This window comes from Zeus faber, assembly GCF_960531495.2.
Source record: "Zeus faber genome assembly, chromosome: 16".
Taxonomy (NCBI): Eukaryota; Metazoa; Chordata; class Actinopteri; order Zeiformes; family Zeidae; genus Zeus; species Zeus faber.
Genome location: NC_137202.1, coordinates 31254032 through 31278575, shown reverse-complemented (window position 1 = coordinate 31278575; position 24544 = coordinate 31254032). Strand labels below are relative to the sequence as shown.

General features: G+C 42.7%; 1 protein-coding gene across 1 annotated transcript in view; it reads right to left on the bottom strand.

Annotated features, from left to right (window-relative positions):
* lmbrd1 (LMBR1 domain containing 1) overlaps nt 1-24544 on the bottom strand; it is a 65957-nt gene that overhangs the window by 11591 nt on the left and 29822 nt on the right. Inside the window, exons 6-13 of the mRNA XM_080016087.1 lie at nt 22709-22797; nt 10509-10582; nt 5591-5716; nt 4873-5025; nt 2061-2125; nt 1854-1956; nt 517-621; nt 249-423 (exon numbers count right to left, since the gene is read on the bottom strand). Coding sequence (XP_079872213.1) covers nt 249-423; nt 517-621; nt 1854-1956; nt 2061-2125; nt 4873-5025; nt 5591-5716; nt 10509-10582; nt 22709-22797 — 890 coding nt within the window. The remainder of the gene's footprint in view (nt 1-248; nt 424-516; nt 622-1853; nt 1957-2060; nt 2126-4872; nt 5026-5590; nt 5717-10508; nt 10583-22708; nt 22798-24544) is intronic.

Genomic DNA, 24544 nt, shown 5'->3' with positions numbered 1-24544 from the left:
GGTCCAGGGTGTGTTAAAGGTCCAGTACCTTGAAAACATCCAGGATGTCTTAACGGTCCAGTACATTATAAAGGTATAGGACGTTGTAAAGGTCCAGGATGTTTTAAAGGTCCAGTACCTTGAAAACGTCCAGGATGTTTTAAAGGTCCAGTAGATTATAAAGGTCCAGGATGTTTTAAAGGTCCAGTACATTATAAAGGTCCAGGATGTTTTTAAAGGTCCATTAGATTTTAAAGGTCCAGAACGACGCTGCTTAGTGGAGTCCTTGCCTACCTGTACCAGATACTTCTGGCTGCCGTACATGACGTATTGAGGAGCAAGGCTGTAGATCATGTAGCTGGTGTGAAGGACGATCAGCAGCAGGATCATGCAGAGGAACAGGAGAGCCTGAGGACGCGTTCTCTTTGCTCTGATTTTGTACAGCTGAGAAAGAGCAGGTTCAAAGTCACTTGGACGGAATTCTTACAGTTCAACCCAAAAATGTTAAAACATAGGCGTTGCTGGGTTCCCTCGTACCCTGATCCAGAAGAACCAGATGCCCATGTTGCGAATGCCGGCCATGGACGTGAGCACGAAGTACACAGTGATGACGGTGATCAGGACGTAGTCCAACGGGAAAACCTGAGAAGGATTTCAGCTGCATCAGGCTCAGCATCGCACATGAGATCATAATTAGTTACTGAGCCCAAAGCGGACGGACGTTCTGCTTATCAGCCGCTAAAGACCGGCAGTTATTATCATGTCCACAGAAAACTATTAATCCTGAGGTGTGAGACCATGAGCGCTCACCGTGGGCAGATAACAGGCAGATTACAGGCTACGAGCCATCTATTAAATTAATGCTGCTTTTCTTTTGATTAACAGCTGTAGAACATTGACCGCAGATGATAACAGACATCTCGCCAAGTACAGGATGTGGAGAGGATGATCCCTGTGCAGCTTATGGTCACGCCTTATGGTAGCTTGGGTATTGTTAGTGGGCCGACACCCATTGCAGCCGTCAGCACTGAAAAACCAAAGCATGAAAACACAGCACAGGGAATTTCACTGTTCTCATTTCATCATGACCTTGGAAACGTTTCCCATTCCGGACGCATTCTGTCCAGGGGGCTGGGGGGGGTGTCACATTTGCAGATATTGACATCAGACATGTAATCGATTCCACAACCTGTCAGTCATTTTTTTATCATGTAATTTCCTGTCTGATCTGTCAGTCTTTTCTCTTTCTCTGAATACCGATGCGGAGTAAGCGTGACGGAGGATGTTGTGACCTGGAGTCAGGACGATGGGAAGCTGCCGCACTGAACCCAGAGCCTGCGCTGACAACACAGCTACTCCTTCCTACCCTACCTCCTTCCTTATTTACCTTCACGTCGACCAATCACAAGCTGGGACAATGAAAGGAACAGCATCTCCTCTTTACTGTTGATTATATTATACTACTAGTATTACTATTCGTGTAACCGATATGTAGTACTACCAGTAGTACTGTATTATTATAACTGAAATGTTGTACTATTAGTATAACTGATACACTATGTAGTACTACTAGTTGTATTAGTATAACTGATATGTAGTACTACTAGTAGTACTGTATTATTATAACTGAGATGCAGTACTACTCGAGTACTGTGTTATTATAACTGATATGTAGTACTATTAGTATTAGTATATAAAAAATGTATTTAAAAGAATGTATCAACTTCAACACAACTACTATTAAGATATTTTTATCTGTCTGTTGACAACCAAGCCTTAACTCTTGTCTTGGGAAGGTTTAACACATAACGACCTCCACAACTCATGGGGAATGAAGGAGATGTGGGACGGGGGTGACCCTGACCCCGACTCACCGGCTGCAGCGCCAACAGCAGCTCGTTCAGGGGGTTGGTGATGTTGGTGCCGAAGATGATGAAGCCCTGACTGACGCCAGCGGAGTGCAGTGCTTTATCCAAACTGAAACACAAGCTCATGGTTCATGTCAATCCTGCATATTAAAGACATGAAAAACATGTGTTATGTTACATTAGAATTCTGATTTGGATGATGCAAAGACTCACTTTGAGATGAAGAGGGAAACGATGAAGAGCAGAGCCACCAGGACGAAGAAAACGCCCAAGAGAATCTGCAACGGAGTAAAAAATACTATCAAAAAGAATAATGTGTATATAACAGGTTGTGAGTGGGGCAGTGGGATGGTGGGCCTCCAGTGGCCTTTAAAAGAGTCCCATGTCATTTGATTTGTCAATGTTTTCGCCCGATGCTCTGGGTGGAACTGGAGAGAAGGTGGAATCTGTCTCAACCTGACATTTTGACCAAACACAACACACGGCTCAGATCTGGCCTCCAGTGTGATTTCATGCTCAGACTCCAGCCAATCAACTTGGAGCACGATGTAAGACATGCCTCTAATCATGTGACCCTTGGGGAGATAGGCGGGGCAGGGAGCCAATCAGGCAATAGCATGTTAAACTAAACAGCCTGTTTAGTGAAGAAGAAACAACCTGAACATGAAATGAGTTGACAAGTTCTGTCGTCACCTTCTGCCCAAAATTAACAACCTGTGATTGGCTGCAGCGCTCGCTGTCAGAAAAGACTCGTCGTGAGTCACTGAGTGCAACATCCAAAGGCAGATCGAGAACAATACTCTCTTCAGCGGCAGAAGAGGTAAACTGAAGCTCATGAAATATGCTGCAGTTCTCCATGTGTTTATAAATCCCGACTTGAGGATGGTGGAGGCGACCGCAGGGTGGTCACCCGGTGAGCTCCTGGAGCTCAGCGCTGCAGGGCGCATCTTCCATCTCCTTACAAACATACCCCAGGGGCGGAGCTTTGGCTGGGAACACAGGAAATAAGAGACTTGAACTTGCTGCGATGCAGAGAGAGATTGAGAAGTATTGTTCATTCCTCTGACCAGCACATTCAGCAGGACCAGACGCAACGCTCTTCCACAGATGTGCCGGTGAAGCTATTTTTCTTTAAAGTTGCCTTTCACTGATCCTGTGCTCTGATTCCAAATTGCATATCCTGCATATATTGCATATATTTCTAACCCCGGTTCATCCCTCGTTTGTTCACACTCGGCTGCTTTGTTTCAAAAATTCTCATTTACGACATTGACACAAAAGCCTTGAAATATCAGTTGTTAATCACTGATAACCGAGAGGGACCAAGAAGGCATCAATGGAATTATGCATGTCAATCATAAGAATAATTCACAATGTTTTATAATATTTCAAGTGGTCATGATATGCTTTAATCCCAAAAGTAGCAAAAGGCAAAACAAATAGTTATTTTCAGTTGGAAAGGCAGCATTTGGCCACCAGCTGTGCCAAGCTTTAATACACCTCTTATGTCGCCTCCTTCATGCAACATTTCACGGGACAAAGGTGTTAATGGTTTGCAGATGAAAGCTAAAAGTTACACTAGTTCACACACAGTTCAGAGGTTTCAAACCAGAACCGCATATGGCGGCCCATTGAAAAGTACTTTTATATCCATTGAGACACTTCAACTGTAATACTTCACCTGTCCACCAGGTGTGTTGCAGCCAATCAATGGCAAATGTAAAGACAAACACATAAATCAGACGATGGATTCAACATTGCAGACATTACAATTGCTCGATGTATCTTTCCAATCGGCCACTTGAGAACATTCCAAAGCACTGACTTTAAGAAAGCAGAAGCCGATTGGCTCCTGTGCAGTTTTCTGAGTGAGTATCAGTATCCCAGAATGCACTTACCACAGCCGGTTCCAACTGGAATGGACTTTAAAACTCTCCATAAGTCAGATGTCTATCTAGCTGTAACCCTGTCGTTGTGGTGGTCAATTTATTCCAACAGGACATTACATGAAAGAGGTTTTACTGCCAGTAACAGAACTGGTTGAAATGCTTTTCCTAAGCGCTTTCTCCTTATTATAAAATATATATATATATATATATATATATATATATATATATATATATATATATATATATATATATATATATATATATATCATCAGTCAGAATTTCAGACTCTTCAAGCCACTTTCCAGGGTCCACACAGGTCACTGTAGCAGAAATGTACATCAAAAGCCACATTCTGTACAAAGGAAGCGAAAGGCTCTGCAGGACGACGTGGGGACAAGCAGAGCTGGTTGCAGGCTGGTTGCCGGCGGGTTGCCGGCTGGTTTCTGAGGTAGAAAGGAAAAGGCATTTGTGATTGTGCCGACACTTTGTCTGGTGGATAAGAGCCTTATAGCGTGAGAAGAGAAGCATCATGCTTAGTAAAATAGAGATCACCCTTTACCGATCAGTGTGTTTCCAGTGTGTTCCAAGTTAGACTGAGGAGATTCACTGCTTCAGTCAATGATTACAAGTTCCAAATGCTTGAGATTCCCGGTATTAATATGAGGTAGAGCAGAGGATGTACGACGCCTCCTTCAAACAGTGCTGTTCAGGTCTAACACTACGTCTCTTTCTCTCTTCAACACTAATGCTTGTGATGAGGTAAGTGCTGGAGGTAAGTTAAGGTGAGTGTCATTTAGGAGGATTTCAATGTATATTTAATACAACACAGATAATTCATTCCATTATATTATTATAGAACCAGAATCATGATTGTGGCTCCGCCCATTGCGGCTGCCTGCGCGAGAACCTCGTGTCCATTACACACATTTTAGTATTTTTAGAGCTTACAGAGCTTATTGTGCGTTATCACCGGGTGTCAAGACATTTCACTGCATATATGTATGACCGTATGTACATGTATGTGATACTGTAAATACCCTCTTGAACTTGAAGATGCAATGGAGCTGAAACACTACCACTTCGGTCCACAGGGGGCGCTAATGTCAGAGAGAATCCCACACGACGCGTGGACTCACCTTGAGGGGTCTGAACGCTGTTCCCACTTTGGACCAGCAGTCAGCCTCCGCCGTGTCGAGGCGTCGGCTCCGGCGTTGGAGCAGCTGCAGCCTGGACTCCAGGGCCTGTAGGCTGCGGCGCTCCCTGGTGGACAGCGGCCGCCCGTCCGCGCACTGCACCAAACAAGGCATTGAAAGGATGAGGCGCTCTTCTGCTGAGGCCGCGTATTTGCAAACTTTAGTAGGAAACAGGAAGCAATTTGAGCCAACCAATCACTTATTGTGGTCTTCAGTTACATGTTTGGGAGTGAGGTCAGCTGCTTCGCTGGAGACCTAATAATACTCTACATACCTACCAAATACTCAAATAATGATACCCTGAAGAGCAACGTGACTGATCAAAACCAAAAGGCAGAAATCTCTTCTGCATGAGAACAGCCCTGCTGGCCGGTGCCGGTGTTGCAGGATCTGCAGCTTTTCCATGGTTACTTTGTTTAAACACGTCTGGCCACAGATCTGCGCTGCATAGACGGTTGCCACTGGCAACTAACTCCATGAATGTCTGTGTATTGAGGTCGGGCTGCGACGGTTGACAGACCATGGGGGGAGTTTATGGTCATTATGGTTTATTTTCCGTTGTGAAACATTATGGAACTGCAATTATGAACACCCTCATCCCTCCGTCCTTCATCCAAAGGATAGAAGTATCCTTTCCCTCCACAGTCTGACCTTGACTCACCCTGGCCCTCAGCTTGTCAATCTGCTGCTCCACGTCGTCCAGGTCGTCGCAGTTCTCCAGGCGCTCGTAGGCCACGCTGCGCGTTCCTCGTATCAAGCTGAGTGGCAGCGCCGACATCCCATAGGCCTGACACGCACACCCACACACACACACACACACACACACACACACACACACACACCCACCAGACACAGTGAATAAACAGATTTATTGCAGTGTTTCTAATTGCGTCTGTGTAATTGTTTAAATTTGCAGCGACCATTTTGTGTGTGCGTATCAGAAATGTCTGGAAGCAGCGGGATGAATGTGCAGCTGAACAGTGCCCCCTGGTGGCAGAAGGAGTCTGAAGGAATCTCCAAACTGGTGAGACTAGAGATAAGATCAAGGACAAAGACTGAGCTGCACCAGGGAACGGAGGACTCCACATCAGAAACCATTGAGTCTTCATTTGAAAGAAAAACGCATTCAATTACATATTTGACTAATACAGATAGATAGACAGACAGACAGGAGCAGCCTGGAGGAGCCTGGAGCATCCTGGAGCATCCTGGAGCATCCTGGAGCATCCTGGGGCATTCTGAGGCATTCTGGGGCATCTTGCAGCAACCTGGAGCAGCCTGGAGAAGCCTGGAGCAGCCTGGAGCCCTGCCACTTTCAGGGTACAGAATATAAAAGCTCCTGAGCTGCGTCCTGCCCAGTCACTGCAGAGGGATCTGCAGCCTCCACCCAGCGTCAATCAGGTCCAGGAGCAGAATCTCCACGGGGTGTTTCCAGAACCCAGCTTTAGGAAGGTGGAGTGCTCTCAGTGTTTCCAGCGTTTAAGATTATCAGTCTCTGTGTGGATGCGCTGCGTTGGGCTGAGGCTCGTCCAGAATATCAAGCAGAATAAAAGGAAAAGCTGTCCTAGATCCCTGGAGAAACGCCATAGTCCACACACTAACAGGTGTCTCACACATCCCTCCAGATCCAGCTCTTTGTGATCAATAATAAAGAGGAACAAGCAGAGATGAATAAATTCATTTAAGGAGCGTCATGTGAGAGGAATGGGAAACAGGGGATTCATACTAATCCTTTTCAATGAAGACCAAGAGGCTCCAACCGGTCTAAACTGGTATCAGAGTAAAACTTTGAACCAAGAAGAATATGAACCATCTCAGATATTAAGTAAAAGCCAATTCATTTTCTACTTTTCCAAAAACAGAGAATCATGTTTGGACGTCTCCAGTGGAGAGAAATGTTTTCCTTACGATCCTGATGGAGGAATGTCAGGATCCTGGCGGAGGGAGGTGAGGATCCTGATGGAGGGAGGAGAGGATCCTGACGGAGGGACGTGAGGATCCTGACGGAGGGAGGTGAGGATCCTGATGGAGGGAGGTCAGGATCCTGATGGAGGGAGGAGAGGATCCTGACGGAGGGACGTGAGGATCCTGACGGAGGGAGGTGAGGATCCTGATGGAGGGAGGTGAGGATCCTGACGGAGGAAGGTCAGGATCCTGACGGAGGGAGGTCAGGATCCTGACGGAGGGAGGTCAGGATCCTGACGGAGGGAGGTGAGGATCCTGACGGAGGGAGGTGAGGATCCTAACGGAGGGAGGTGAGGATCCTGCAGGTTCTGCTGAGTTCTCTGCTCTGGGTGAAAGGGTTAGAAGCATATTGTGACAGCAGGAGATGTTCAGCTCGCTCCGTGACCGCTACTCGCCTCTGGGCAGGAGAATTGATTTTCAGATTTCACTGATAAGACTGGTCTTGGTTTTCCCTCCGGGTGAAAGATGCCACGGAGCTTTTTCAAACTCTGTCGGCTTTTTAATGGTTTGGAGGTCAGACTAAGGTCACGGCGAGAGGCTTCACACCCACAGTGTGAAGGTGTCGTCACCCGGAGACGAGTTTTGCAAATTAAACCAATTATCAATATGTGTCAAAAGAAAAAGCTGAAATGACAGGAAAAGCACCATGAACATTTTTCAATATAAAGTTAGATCATATAAACACAATTCAATGAATAGTTCTTACAAGGCATCTATTATAGCTATTAATCTGGCACTTTTTACTTTCACATTTTGGATGTTACAATGTCCTGTAGGTTCTGTTTTCCATTTGATCTCAGAGCAGATTTAGAAATGTAATTCAATCAATTGTTTTCTCAATGAAATATTAAGCAAGTAGTAAAATTAAGTATTTCTGCTTTGTACAATACAGAATAGAGCTAAATGTATTCCATTGATGAGAAGATGTGCATATAAATATGCGGATTGTCTCCTCTCACTGACTTCTTAATTTAAATGCATATAATAAAAGGTAATCAATTAATATCACATTTTGGGGTGAAGTCATATTTTAACTTCTGTAAGTGGTGACATATGTTCTCTTTTCAGCCCTCTTTATCGTAAATGATGATTTACAATATATTTCTCATATTATTATTTTATATTATATAACTAATATACTATAGTATATATTGTATATTATTATATATTTTATTATTGTATATTTCTCATAGCAGGATCAGTTCAAACACTAAGATCATTTACATTTCATGCCGTCTTTTTACGGCCTCTGCTAAGAAGATGTAAAACAAGCCCGATGGTAAACTAAAGTTAATTTGACGGTCAATCATATTTTATCATACGGCATAATTAAAAAAAAGATAAAAAAGAAAAAGTGAAACATTTGAAACGTCACCTCCAGACTAAAGGTTTTCGGAAGCAGAGAGGAGCTCGTGGAAAAGGAAGAAGTAAAAGGGAAGATGAACTGCAAAAGTGGCTAATTATTTTAAAATGAATCCATCAGTATTTGACATATTTGCCCCTTAAATCACACTGACTAAACGGCAAATTAATTGCAATAAAAAAACAAAGATAGACCATTCAATCAATGCCAATTAGAATGTTTTACTTAAAGTCTGGTTTCTCTTTGCGAACTCAAACTACAGCTTGGTTTTCTCCTTTTAAGGAAATTCCAAACGCTCCTCAGGATGAAGAGTCTCCCTTCGCTCAAACTGTCTTACTGTTCTGAGCACTTTCAGAACTGGCAAATAAATCCATATCGCGCCACATTAATCTGGTCTATCAACATGAAGGTTCATCGAGGCTGGACCACATCTAGTCTCCAACAACATGATCATTCAATTAATACATCATGTTATTGGTGACTCAGACTACATTTCTCTACAGCTGTTTGTAAGTTTTCTGATGTCACGGTTAAAAGGGAGGATGAGGGAATTTAAAAGACGTTAAGTCAGAAGTTAAGCTCAGTATAAGAGACAAGCCTGAGAAGATCCCCGACTTAAAGAGTATTAACAGAGAAAATGAATTTAAGAAGCTTCGCCGTGAAACCTCCCCTGTCACACGGACCACAACGGCACTTCGCTGACCTGGACCTTACTTCGCTGTTCTTATACTTTAGACAAAATTTAATCATCCATTCACAAACAAAAAGATATACCACCACATCCAGATCAGCCAAAGGGTATTTTCTCTTAGGGAAAGTCCATTATGCATCTGCTGCGGTGGGAAATTAATTTCCTTGCAGCACGGGCTGACACGGCGTCCAGAGAAGCCGGAACCTGCGTGTTCTGCATTTTCCCAAAGTGCACCAGGCTGCAGTGTTGGGAGCAGTTTACATCCCATAGTCAGTGCCTCCCTCAACGGAGCAGCAATAAATCAAAGTGGACTCGTGGACAACATTCCTGCCGCACAGAGCTGTCACTTCCATTCCATTAGTTAATCATCCATAATAGGAACCAATAGCAGGGAGGGATCCATCACCCTTGTCTGGGAAGGAACACCCCCAGAGGAGAGGAGGATGAGAGAGAGACAGGGAGCGAGGGACCAGCCTGCGCTCTACCAAAGGGCAGGTCTCTCTAGGTGGACCTCAGCCTCCTGGTTCTGCTGGACCTCTGGGTCCTCACAGCAGCACATAAGCATGGTGTGGAGCCACTGGATACTGATCCACTCTTTAAGGAGCAGAGCAGAGGAGGTAAAAGGCGTCTGAGATGGATACCTGCTCCTGGAGGGACGCTGCACAGTGTTTTATTCACTTACAACTTAACATTCAACATTCATTTGTCAAGACGTCGTCTTTGGGTTTAACAGGAACCGGACAAAACAAGGTCAAATGTCAGCCTCCTTCCCACTGCCTCGGAATAAAACCTTTTGTTGTTTTTAATTTGTTTCTGGTAGAAACTACTCCGTGTTCCTCCAACAGCGGGGACAGCTCCGTCTAGTTACCATAGCCCCCGTGAAAAATGGACAACATTAACAAGCATTACAGCACAGTACATTTTTCTTATCTGGGTAAAAGAAAAATGTAAAAGCTGCAGAATGTTGCGGGAATCAGAGCAGTGACATGGAGGCAGATCTATATTTAGAACTAGACAACAGATAAGTGGCAGAGCCGAGGCATCGCATACATCATGCAGAAGACTCCGGGTCTCAGGTGAGACAGCAGCTGAGCAATGGGATGCCAGAGCCTTTGAATCACAAGGCATTACTAATAGTGAAAGGCCACTCCATCACCGGAGCATCTCTGCAAACAGTATGTGATCCAAAGCACAGAAGGTACAGAGAGAAACAAACATGACTTAGCAATTCACCTCAGCTCGGAAAATATGAGCTGCCTTAGTGCCCTGGCTAAACATGCTCAACATAATGCATTTAATGGGAGAACTTTTACAAATATAATCATCATGTTGCTAAAATATAGTGGACACAATAAAGTCCAGAAATAAAGTCTAATACCTGCCCTCTGTAAGTACACTGTCCAAGTTTTAAACAGTGAGAGTGGAGACGGCGTCCCATTAGGTGACTGGGCTGCCAATATCCTCCCCTCGGCCGATTCGCCCCCTTTTCTGTACAGATTTAGTCTTTCAAGCCCATGAAGCAGCAAGCCGGCGGAGCAGACGTAGTAAGTCCCAACTCACCGTGTAAGTGATGACTGCCAGCATGCCAATCAAGGTCAGAGAGCTGATGGAGAAAGATAGCGCAGGAAGGCCATCTGCAGTGGACACAGAAAGAAGCCATTAGAGATCTGACACAACAGCCTGCTTCCTTGACTTGGAAAAACAAATGTACACCATGTACACCATGTACACCATGTACACCATGTAAACCATGTAAACCATGTACACCATGTACACCATGTACACCGTGTACACCGTGTACACCGTGTACACCATATACACCATGTACACCATGTAAACCATGTAAACCATGTACACTAGGCGGATGTTGGAGTCAAACATCATTTCACATTTTCCAGTTGTTCCAAATTTCTGTAACGAGCAGTGGTTACCAGGGCACAAAGCTATCTTAAACAATCTTTGGCAAACTATGCTAAATACTCAAAGGTGGTTTAAATGGGAGATTAGAATCCAGTTTGAGGAGATCATTTCAATCCATTTAGAATTTGTCAGCAGGTCATGATGTTGATTTTCCAGAACCTTTTCCATGTCCTGAAATCCACAGCAGGTGGTGAGCTGGCAAACAATGTTAACACAACCTGCATTTGGATTTGAAAACATGAGACATCATCAGAACTAGATCAGAACTAGATCAATATGGAGACGACCTTCAGGACCCAGCGGCTCATGAAAAAACTTACTGCACAATCAAGGCGGCGGCCCGCCAGGCTCCGTGAGATACTGGAATACTGCTTCATCATCAGGCCACTCACAGCTGCACATTGTGTAAGAATTATGTGTGGAAACTAGAGGAAACTTGCTTATTTTAATTGGGGCCCTCAGATGTATCAAATAAACTAATACTGAGAACACAAAGCTGAGTATTTTCACATGCAGATGGTGCTCTAATTACATGCAATGTAGAATTCACAATTTCTGTCCTCTTGGATTTTATCACAATTATTTTAGATATTAGACCCAACAGGAGAGCACCAGCAGCTGGCTCCCTCACCGCAGGATGAGCCAGTGTCCTTGTTGATTGAGGTGGCGAGGGGACCACCCATCAGACCAGGGTCACCGTGGGGGTCCCAGCAGCTGTCAGAACAAGGGCCAGAAAACAGGGATTGATGAAGAGACATCGGTTGCCTCTCTCCCCTGTCAGGATCCCACCTGTCGCTGGGTTTCTGGCAAAGCACCACACCTCCACAAACCCAACGCAGCCTGGCTGTTTGCAGCTTTTACTGCTTTAGTTTCTCCAAAGGAGAGTTGGAAATATGACCCCCGTACTGGTGGTGGAATTTGAATAACCAGGTGTTAATAAAATGCTGCACTCCACTTTGTTGGAAGGATTTGCCGGATACAATGAAAAATATTATATACCTGCTCTGTATTGTATTGTATGCACAATCTTTGATGCCTGACAGCCTCTATGAACATTAACATTTGAATAGACGGTTCCATTTCTCAGTGTTTCATTGTGATCTCACCACCTTTGTTAGAGTGAGCTTGGTGAAGGAAACAATGGCTCCCTGTTCTGCATGGAGTGCATTTTGTTTATGAACTCAGCACAAAGAGAGGGATAGATGTTTCTGCCTCTATGCATTGTTTTTTTTTTAGCTGATTTTCCGGGGATTAGACATACGGAACATTGTCTATCATCGCTGGTGCTCCACATCTACACAGCCATATTTACAGCAGCAGTGGAATGAGGTGGCTCTTATCTTACTGCGAATAAAACCCTTCAGGCAAATGTACACAGCAGGGACATTTTGGGGGAGGTGCTTATTGAAGAGCTCCTTAGCCTCTGAAGTCTCTTCCCAGTATCGTATGATCATGCAGCTAGGCACATGAGAGTCACTGTATTATGGGGCTTCCTTTAGGAACTCAGATGAAATAAGATGCCGCAGCTTATGGTTTAGGCTTGGGCCGTATAAGGATACCACTATAATCATATTACTGCCGGCTTGAACTTCTCAAGACTGGACTCTGGACGGGAACCTCCCTATTTCGGTCTGTGACCCAGTTACCATGGATCTTGTCTTCAGCTCAAAGTCTTAAAATTTGTTAACGTCAAAGAATATTCCTTTCGCCTATTGAAACATTGCCAAGCATACACCTGTCAGACAGGCCACAGTTTTACAGACCGCTGTAGTTTTATAAAACTCCATTAGTCTTTAAAAACATGCTTGAAATAAAAAGCTCTCTATAGTCACATTTATTTTGGAGATTTCTTAATAAAGTTGAATATGAAGACTTTTACGATTTATGACTTTTTTGATTGTCTAACATTAAAATAAAACCCTCTGCAATGAGCCATTTTGCAAAGAGTAGTCTAAAGACAACATTTAATTGACTTTGAAAACCACAGATTATCGATTCACTTTATTTGCAGATCTAACAGAGACGGAGCACTTGGAGGCACCTGTGTTGACTGATGGAAAGTATTTTTTAGTCATTTAGATGAGGTTCAGAAACAACCATTGGCCAAGTGTAATTAAAACAACTTAAACATTCAATGCTACACAGGACCTGATGGTGGATGCCTTGTGCTCCGAGTTCTACAAACAGAAGCTCAGTCCAGCCAAACAACTCCACACATTGTCCCTTCACCAGAGGAGAGAACCTCATTAATCTCTATAAACCGGCTCTAAAAGGCTCCACGGTGAACTTCCGCCGTCCAGCCCCATGTCAGACACCCTCAGCCTTTCACTAGACCCCGTACACATGCACAGTAACCAACACACAAACATTCCCATTGGCAACCATCCATCCCTAATTGCTACCACCAGTTCTGTACAGGCCTGCCCAGTAATTAGTTAGTGCAACCAGTAGGGTACAGGCCTGCCCAGTGACCAGCTAGGACCACTAGTACAGTACAGGCCTGCCCAGTGACCAGCTAGTACCACCATTTTGCCAAAGAGAGAAAATATTATTTCAAAGTTAGTAAAGTTATTGTTTAGAATAGCGAATAAATAATTCGGTAACTCATTGAAACCCTTCATTAGTTTCATGACTGAATATATTGGAGTAAGATTCATTTAACAAATCTGTGACTAAAAGAAGTACAGAGGAAGTCACATTTGAAAGATTGATGTTACGTAACAATATCCATCACCACGGCAACAGGTAATCTTATCATCCCAATGCATCCGTCACACTGGAGCATTCATTTACAGGTTTGTATGCAGAACAAATGGATTGTGCTGGCAAGATCATCCACCCAGATATGTAACTGGCTACGGTGGACTCAAGGAGATGCAGATGACAATGTTCTTCTGACCAATGTTAGAAGACAGAGGGCAGAGGAACAGAAAGATGCAGTAGAACGATAGGAACACAACCACAGGCCACGTGTGACAGTCACTCTCACAACTGACTGAACGTGGGGTGATGTGATCTTATAAAACATAACCTCAAACATCATGCTGAAATGACAAATAGCACAAATAAAACCAACACAAAGATTATTTATTCTCCTCTTACATGTCCTCCCACAATCCACTTTGAGTTTTATACTTGCAACCAGGATGCTGCTGCTCTCTGAATGCCAAGTGGGCCCAGGCCATGATGGGCTCAAGTGTTGGCAGCTCCTCAACAAACATCACTAACAACAACAACAAACACCATGTTTGTCCTGGATTTTTTAATGCTTTGATGATGTCAGTTAGAATACATCTTCAGAATGGAATGCACGCTGGGCAAGAGAAATTACTACTAAAATAATGACATATGTAATTTATTACATTGTTTGTACACACACACGCGCACACACAACACCAGTGACAGGTGAAGTGAATAACATTGATCAACATTGATCATCTCGTTCAAACAGCACCTGTCAAGGGGTGGGATATATTATTGTTATATATTATTATTAAATATATAGTGTTATATATTATTAATATATATATATATAGACTGTTATATATTTTATTATTATATATATATTATTATTATTATATATATATACTGTTATATTATTATTATATATATAGACTTTTATATATTATTATTATTATTATTATTATTATTATTATTATTATATGTTTAGTGTTGTATATTATTATAACATGAGAACAGTCAGTTGTTGAAGTTGATGTGTTGAAGCAGCGTAAGGATCTGAGCCACTTTGACAAGGAGCACATTGTGATGCTGGACGACTGGGTCAGAGCATCTCCACAAGCACTGGTCTTGTAGGCTGTTCCCGCTATGCAGTGGTTACTACCGACCAGAAGTGTTCAAGGAAGGACGACAGGTGAACCGGTGACAGGGTCATGGGGCCCAAGGCTCATTGATGCACGTGGGGAGCCAAGTCTAGCCCGTCTGGTTCAATTCCACAGAAGAACTACTGTAGCACAAAGTGGTGAAAAAGTGAATGTTGCTATGATACAAAGGTGTAGAATACACAGTGCATGGCAGCTTGCTGCATATGGGAGCTCACCGTGTCCATGCTGACCCCTGTCCACCCCTGAAGGCACCTACAATGGACACGTGAGCGTCACAACTGGACCATGGAGCCATGGAAGAAGGTGATGACTCATGAATCACGTTTTCTTCTACATCGTGCGGATGGGCGGGGTTAAGGTCCCATCCGATGGAGCATCTGTGGGATGTGCTGGAACAACGAGCCCGATCCATGGGGGCCCTACCTCCAACTACCAAGACTTAAAGGATCTGTTGCTAATGTCTTGGTGCCAGATACCACAGGACACCTTCAGAGTCTGGTGGAGTCACTGCCTCCACGTCACAGCTGTTTTGGGGACACAAGGGGGAGCTTCACAATATTAGTGGTTATTAGTGGTGGTTTTAATGCAGTGGCTGATCAGTGTATATTTATACATTATATATTTTACCTTTCCCCAGATATTGACAATTAAAAAAATGCTATTCTATTGTTTGTTATTATAACTTTCTATTGTTTTTGATGTGAGCTACTGGGACATTGCAATTTCCTTCCAGGGATGAATAAAGTACCTACCTACCTACCTACCTACCTACCTACCTACCTACCATACTACCTACCTATACATCTATCTGAATGACATTGTGTAGCCATAGCCCAAATTCCATCACCTGTAACACACCTAAAAACTGTGTTTCCAGCCAGAATGATGCTGCCACTGGCGGACTGAACTAGACGTTCTTTTAAAGGAAAAAAGAGGAAAGTGATGTGGACGTGATGGATTTGTTGAGACCGTTCTGTGCTCAGACATGCAGGCCAACGTCCACAGAATGAACATGTAATCCTCAGTTTACAAACAGGAAACATCCGTTCCTCTAAATGTCAGTGTCCAGGCTGATTCCTCTGACAGAACCTCAGTCCATCCCCTCCTCAGTCTGAAATAGAACCTCACTGTGTGTGTATGTATGTATGTATGTATGTATGTGTGTTATATATATATATATATATATATATATATATATATATATATATATATAGATATATATAGATATAGATATAGATATATACATATATGTACAGACAGAGAGAGAGAGAGAGAGAGAGAGAGAGAGAGAGAGAATCGGATTGAGTGTACAGGTACTCCTACCTTAACTACCTACCTGTTAAACGACCGTTTAGACTTAGGACCAGCTCTCTGACCAGTCTGTATTATACACTGTGTACAATACCAACCATCTCATCTCATCACTCTTTATATACTATGTACACTATACACACAATATACATCTCATCTCATCTCCGATCTCAGTCTCAATCTTTTGTTCCTGCTGTCTGTCAGTATTTACTGCACTAGCGTTCGCAAGAGCCACGCCCCCTTACCGTAAAATAACACTAAATGCACTATATATAGTATATACACTGTATATACTATGTACATTTTATACAGTAGGAGCAACTTTAAGAGGCCTCTTCCAGCTGGTTGACAGCTGAAATGCAACCAAGTTTCAGCCAGTTTCCATCCAACCACCATGCGCTTCCCAGCCGGTTGTCATTCGCCTGGAATTCTCCCTCCCTCTCGTATGTCCTGACAGGGCATGTTTCAGTTAAACTGTAAACACGCCCATTTATTCAGTTGCAGTGTGTCACCATGAGATGGCGCTAACTTTGCAAAAAACACAATCACATTCCCAAGAGAGATTTCAGATTTTTACCATAACCCCGACTCATTATCTGAGATATTGTCCTTTGAACCCTGACCAGAGGTCATCTATCAAAGTTCAATTGTTTTTTGTCATATGAATGGGAACAGGTCTTAATGATTTATATTCATCTAGATTTTGCACAGCTGTTTAATTTCAAAATGGGAGCTGTTTTTAATTATTTTTTTATTTTTTAAACGACAAAGTTCAATAGCTTTGTAATGAGAGCACTCAAACTAGGTCTATATAATTATAGTTTCCAGTTTATTGTCAAATACTTGATAACAATGCAAGCATCATTACCAGTAATGAGATTCTTAGTCTCAGAGCTAACTCAACTTTACACACACACTTTACACCCTTAAAAAATAAGAGTATAGTAGTGATTAAAATAGAACAGTATTTAAAAACAGAATTTAAAGAGTATTTAAAGGGTTAATTTTAAAACTAAATTTAATATACATACAAAATAAAATGCAGATAATAAAGACAGTGAGTCAGCTTGATAGTGGACATCTTAAATAGCTGCGGGCCACAACAATGCAGTGTCATACTGAAGGGTAAGATAGACTTAGTGTTTTAAGACAAACACTGCAATAGACTACTAAGAGGTAAGACAAGACAGGTATGCAATACTTATTTATAGATTATAGATTTTAGTCTTCGGCATTTTGATTTATATCACAACAAATTTCTGCATTTGAGCTGCTCTACATTTGAGTCCCCCATCACCCATCTTATAGATAGATTTTCCGAATTCCAAAAAAAAAAAACTATGGTACAATAAAATGTTAAAAATCAATCAATAAAAGTCGATCGAACGAAATAAACACCAGGGATATAATAATAATTTGTACAAACGTTAAAGAGACCAAAAAGTATATGGGTCCTTCTGAACACCCATGATTATTTTGTTGTTGATACAGTTTAAACTACAACTACGAAATGAATCACCTAATGAAAGTAAACTGGAAATTTGATTCCCCCTCTACAGAGAGGAATTTTCACCTTTCAGTGAGAAAGGGGTGGATTGCTCTATTGGAGTGTGGAGATTTTGGTCAATGGGTCTGTGTTTGCATATGAATGGGTTAGCTGTGAGGGCTTACAGACCTGTTTGGTGACACAATGATCAGCGAATAAGTGTAAACAAAGAGATGGCCCAAGGCCATGTCTGCAGTCTGCTTCATAGTCACTCAAAAATGTGTACTGCGGCAATTAGAGACAAAGAATGTATCCTTGTGTTAAAGTTGTAGACTGGAAGGCTATAATACAAATGATTATTACAAAAAAACTAAGTAGGAAGCAATAGGTAAAGCAGCAAAAACATGTGATAAACAATAAAGGATGATGCAGCAATACAGATAAAAACTATGCCATACAATCAATAGTCATAATCCACAGATGGTCCATTACACTTGTGTGTGTGCATTAACTGTCGTTATGAAAAGCAACAGGGATCGATGGATACTAATAATACACTTCAAATAAGTATTTCCATAGAGCAGTAGTAATAAGTAATAATAACTTATAAGGTGCACACAGGGCACACTGTGGGACCAAAAATATCCGCTCCAATTCTCAGAGTTAGGTTCACCTCTTACATAATGACTCAAAGCCAACAAACAAAGTGTTGAAGATAGCATGGTTGTATTTATGAATTTATCAATTGACAGTAAAGCAGTGGAAATGTACATCATGCTTAACCGGCATACTGTACACATGCTGTGTAACAGACATCAGTAGTTCATACTTGGATTTTCCCCTAACCCTGGTCTTAATCTGAGGTAGGGTTTAAGCCTTTACTTGTTTGTGTTGACCACACCCCCAGCATTTATGAGGCCTGGATTTTATTTGAGGAAATATGGTAGCTCAAATACATGAATTACCTTATCTTCTAAAGCTTACAATGTGATTATGTACATTATCACCTCAATGCTAGCCTTGCTACTTGTTGTTGTCTTCATTTCATTCATTGTCTCAAGCTCATTCAATCATCACAGAGAACACAGAGGAATGTTTTTCTGAAAATGTTGTGTTTATTTTATACAAGCACAGTATGGAACCAGATGAGAATGGCACACTATCTTACATATATACAGTATGTGTGTGTGTGCATGTATATACACACCAAGGTTTGCTGAATAGCATCTCTGAACGCACAACACGTGGAACCTTGAAGCAGATGGGCTACAGCAGCAGAAGACCACACCAGGTGCCGCTCCTGTCAGCTCACAACAGGAAACTGAGGCTACAATTGGCACAGGCACCAAAAATGGACAATAGAAGATTGGAAAAACGTTGGGGCACACTTTAGGCCCCTTAGTACCAACTGAGCATGGTTTAAAGGCCACAGCATACCTGAGTATTGTTGCTGACCATGTCCATCCCTTTATGAGCACAGTGTACCCATCTTCTGACGCTACTTACAGCAGGATAATGCCGCATGTCACAAAGCCCAAATCATCTCAAACTGGTTTCTTTAACATGACAATGAGTTCACTGTACTTCAATGGCCTCCACAGTCACCAGATCTCAATCCAATAGAGCACCTTTGGGATGTGGTGGAACGGGAGCTTGGCATCATGGATGTGCACCCCGACAAATCTGCAGCAACAGCGTGATGCTGTCACGTCAATATGGACCAAAATCTCTGAGGAATGTTTCCAACACCTTGTTGAATCTATGCCACATAAATTTAGGTAGTTCGGAAGGCAAAAGGGTCCAACACGGTCCGAGCAAGGTGTACCAAATAAAGTGGCCGGTGAGTGTATATCATCTGGGACCTTACCATACGACGCAACGTGTTTTCAAACGATGAAAACGTTCCTGCGGTGTGAAAAAGCACAATATGGCGAGTTTTGCGGTACATTAAGTATTGCGATTACATTTGTTGCAATATTTCACATATATTTAAGGTAAATTATAACACCTGTTACACACAGTGTTTTCATTGGTTTCATTCAATTAACTATGTCTACAAATAAAAAAAAACACGGATTCATTCATTCTTTCAAACCATGCGTTCTTTATATTAAAACACCTGTTACACACTGGGGGCGTTACCAGGCGCCGGCGCGGAATGACGTCATGAAGGGGGATGTAATTACAGCCAGGGCCCGAGCGCAATCCTGTCACGGTTCTTGCATGGGTCAGTCAAGCCGCAATCACGGAGTTGCCTGGGCTCTGTCATGCTCTAGCTGTCCTCTCCAAGTTGCTCCTACTATACAGTGTATACACTATATACACTATATATATACTGTATACACTATATATAAATAAATATATACACATGTACACACTCTATACATGTCATCTCATCACCAATCTTAGTCTCAGTCTCGTTCCCACAGTCTGTCAGTATTCACTACACTAGCGTTCGCAAGCGCCACGCCCCCATTACCGTAAATAACACTATATATATATATATATTATATATAGTATATATACTATATATACCAGCCACACCCCCTTACCGTAAAATAACACGGGTCCTCACTTATCAACCAATTCACTTAACAACCTGGTTGTAGGAACGGAACTCGGTCTTCAGTGAGGAGTACCTTTAATCTGCTTACATTCACATATAGGAATTTGTCATGGTGAGGAACGGTGAGGATGGTTTCTTTACAGACAATTAGCATTAAGGTGAGCTAAAGCTTATGTTATTATATAGATTGGGAAAGGGAAATGATTTAGTAGACAATCAATAAAAATAGTCCTAAACAAAGTCAGATGAACGATTGTGCAAAGTATGAAAAGTATGACAACTAATGTGTTTAACTTGTAAATTTAGTTATATGGAATTCTATATTCTATATTATACAAATAATTTCCCTAAGTCTAAAACTATCAATCATAAATTATGGACATAATTAATCTTGTGCAAAAATATCTAAATTAGACAACAACCCTGTTTTAATTGAGTTTGAAAAAATGCTTTCTGTTCATTTCCTGACAAATGGCAGAGCTTCATCCCAATTATCTGAGAATCTTGTCTGCAGCTCATCAGCTCAAATTAATAATTTTCTGAAACAGCAACATTGTTAAGACGACATACGACAGTAACAAGGTACAAACTAAGTATCCGCTGTGTACTTTGTAACAGCACCCCAAGGTTTTCTGGACTGAAGAGGTTGCACACGGAAGGTGTTTATGAGCAGGCTCCCTGAAGGACAGCGAGCGGTGTCATTGGATTAGAGGATTCCACGGCCCGCGGGATAAGAGGCTTGGGAGCAGTCGCTCTCCTCTTGATTGGTCTGGTCTGGTGCAGCCCCCCACCCCACCCCCACTGCAGGAGACTCAGTACCCCCAGCCCCCACGACTCATCTCTGAAATAAAACCATCAGGCAAGAATTTCATATAACCATGTCTTTGGTTACTTTCTCATTTCACCGAGCAAATAAACATAGATGTGATAAAGCCACGATTCAACAATAACATTTGAGTCAATAAATGAATTTAAAATCTAACTATCCGTTGTCCGGAATGGAATAGATATAAGAAAAGTGTTTGATCCGTTAAACACTGAACTGTGACCTGTAGGGGGCATAACGCTGTTATGCAGGGTGGAGATTTTAAATGACTCAGGACAATTCTGTCCAAATGTCTAAATAACAGAACAGAATGCATAATGGAATGCTCTGGAGAATACAATGGAGTGGTTTTCAGCACATTGTGTCATCACTGGAGTATTATGAAATATGGAACACAAAGCCAATTTAAGATGCCGTAACCATTTAAATGGCGGCAAAAGCAAGGTCAGGAGGCTTCCTCACTGAGAGCGTCTTCCTTTGCTCAATTAACCTCCCATCTGGAGAGAGAGGAGAGGGGGAAGAGAAAGGGATGATCCTACCCCCTGCCCAGGGAGGAAGGCGTGCTGGACCCTGCGGGGGGGTTCCAGTCTCCACCAGGGGGATGGGAGGCAGATGGACCCACTTCCCCCTTATCCCCACATGGCCCAACGCCACAGGAGCGTAAGCATCCACATTCAGAGGCAGAGCGTCAGCCAAGTCCCTCCCTCAAAGTCTCATTGTACGTCTGGAATGTACATTTGCACATCTCTGAATTTAAACACAGGGTACAGAAGGAATTCAGCCCGGTAGTTTTTGTCTTTCTATATGCAAATCTCTCCCTCTTTTTGGAGTGTGACAATTTAAATGTATTACTCATTCAGACAAAATGAGACCATGATGACACCACACGTGCACAACTGCATTGAGCCCACAATAGATAGTCATAAAGTTTGAAGTGGTTACATTAATAAAAAAATGACAATTAGTTGTAGTTAAACAAGATTTTATACAAACAGGGTTGGTTGTATTATATCTTCCCCCGTTTTGAGGAATAACTGCCATATGGTATACAGTATTTTACTGTTAAAAAAAACTTTGGCTGCATGGCTGCATGACCATGGGAAAAAGGATGATAAGGTTAAGAGCATTACAACTTTCCAACTTGATGCCCTCTCCTGCCGGGTTGAATAACACAACAAGCTGAAATGCCACTTCAACTCCCCTATGATACTCCATAAACCGATGTTACATCAGAACCAGTGAGCACCACACACAGTGTCTTTTAGTCCTGGGAAGCAGAACAACGAGGTGCTGCTTCACGTTGACATGAGAGCATCACACAGTTGTTGATGATCTGTCCAACCTCCTGTTCCGGCACATCCCAAAGGTCTATTGAACTCTATCTTTCAATTTCTATTCTTTCTATTCAACATTCCACAAGTTGTGCTTCAAAGATGCTTTTCTGCTCTTCACCACCTGTTAATTTGAGGTCCTGTGGCCTTCCTGTAGCTTGAACCATTCTGCCCGTTCTCCTCTGACCTCTCTCATTATTCACAGGAGGCTCTTTACTTTAGACTCAAGAGACCGTTGCTGTGAAAATCCCGGGACATCAGCAGGTTGTGAGATCCTCAAACCACCGTCTGGACCAAGCATCATTCCATGCTCAGTCACTTTTCTCATATTTCTGCTCTGAACATGAACTAAACCTCTGGACCATACTGCTGCTGTGATGCTGCAGAGCTGCTGCCACGTGATTTGCATTACGGTGCAGGTGTTCAGGTAAAAAAGGGGCCACTAGGCGTGTACTTCTTATCTCATTGTACTTACGGCTGCTCCCCAGCTCTTCCAGGAGGTACTGCACCTTCTCCCACTGGGTGGCATTCTGACTGGGTGGGGGCTCCAGGGGAACAAAGGCTCTGGAACAGAGACATATTAGATATTCTATGTATATTAGATATTCGAGATGTTAGGCACAACACGGTTATTGAAGGGCTGTCACTATCCACACCAAGCTTACAACATTAAAACCGTGAAGTGAAGTGAAGTGAAGTGAAGGGTGAAGTGAATAACATTGATCCTCTGGTTCCATGGTGCCAGATACCACAGGACACCTTCAGAGGTCTTCTGAGTCCATAACTCGACAATTCAGAGCTGTTTTGGCGGCATGAGGGGGAGCTACACAGTATTAGTAGTTATTAGTGGTGGGTTTTAATGTTGTGGCTGATCGGTGCATATCCACTGATACATGGAAACAAAATGTCGGTCTGTCATAGAATCTGAATTAGTTGTGGCTCAAGTCTCCCATCTTTGTTTATCCTCGTCACCGTCCACTGTATTTGCTAATGTCATTATGTCACAGGGTTTGAGTACTGGTTTAGTACTTTACTACTGGCCTGGTCTTGGTCTGGAGTCCAGTATCAGGCAGCTGGAGTCCGGTTTAAGGGATTTGGTCTCGAACTTGCAATATAATTTCAAGACCGACGGAGTCCAAAACTAAAATTATTTAAAGAAAAGATTGAGTGTAGAAGTGAATATTGAACCTCAAAGGAGATACAGTGGGGCAAAAAAGTCATTTAGTCAGCCACCAATTGTGCAAGTTCTCCCACTTAAAAAGATGAGAGAGGCCTGTAATTTTCATCATAGGTACACTTCGACTATGAGAGACAGAATGGGGGGAAAGAATCAAGGAAATCACATTGTAGGATTTTAAATTAATTAATTGGTAAATTCCTTGGTAAAATAAGTATTTGGTCACCTACAAACAAGCAAGATTTCTGGCTTTCACAGACCTGTAAATTTTTCTTTCAGGGGCTCCTCTGTCCTCCACTCGTTACCTGTATTAATGGCACCTGTTTGAACTCGGTATCAGTATAAAAGACACCTGTCCACAAGCTCAAACAGTCACACTCCAAACTCCACTATGGCCAAGACCAAAGAGCTGTCAAAGGACACCAGAAACAAAACTGTAGACCTGCACCAGGCAGGGAAGACTGAATCTGCAATAGGTAAGCAGCTTGTTGTGAAGAAATCAACTGTGGGAGCAATTATTAGAAAATGGAAGACGTACAAGACCACTGATAATCTCCCTCGATCTGGGGCTCCACGCAAGATCTCACCCCGTGGGGTCAAAATGATCACAAGAACGGTGAGAAAACATCCCAGAACCACACGGGGGGACCTAGTGAATGACCTGCAGAGAGCTGGGACCAAAGTAACAAAGGCTACCATCAGTAACACACTACGCCGCCAGGGACTCAAATTCTGCAGTGCCAGACGTGTCCCCCTGCTTAAGCCAGTACATGTCCAGGCCCGTCTGAAGTTTGCTAGAGAGCATTTGGATGATCCAGAAGAGGATTGGGAGAATGTCATATGGTCAGATGAAACCAAAATAGAACTTTTTGGTAAAAACTCAACTTGTCGTGTTTGGAGGAGAAAGAAAGCTGAGTTGCATCCAAAGAACACCATACCTACTGTGAAGCATGGGGGTGGAAACATCATGCTTTGGGGCTGGTTTTCTGCAAAGGGACCAGGACGACTGATCCGTGTAAAGGAAAGAATGAATGGGGCCATGTATCGTGAGATTTTGAGTGAAAACCTCCTTCCATCAGCAAGGGCATTGAAGATGAAACGTGGCTGGGTCTTTCAGCATGCAATGTTCCCAAA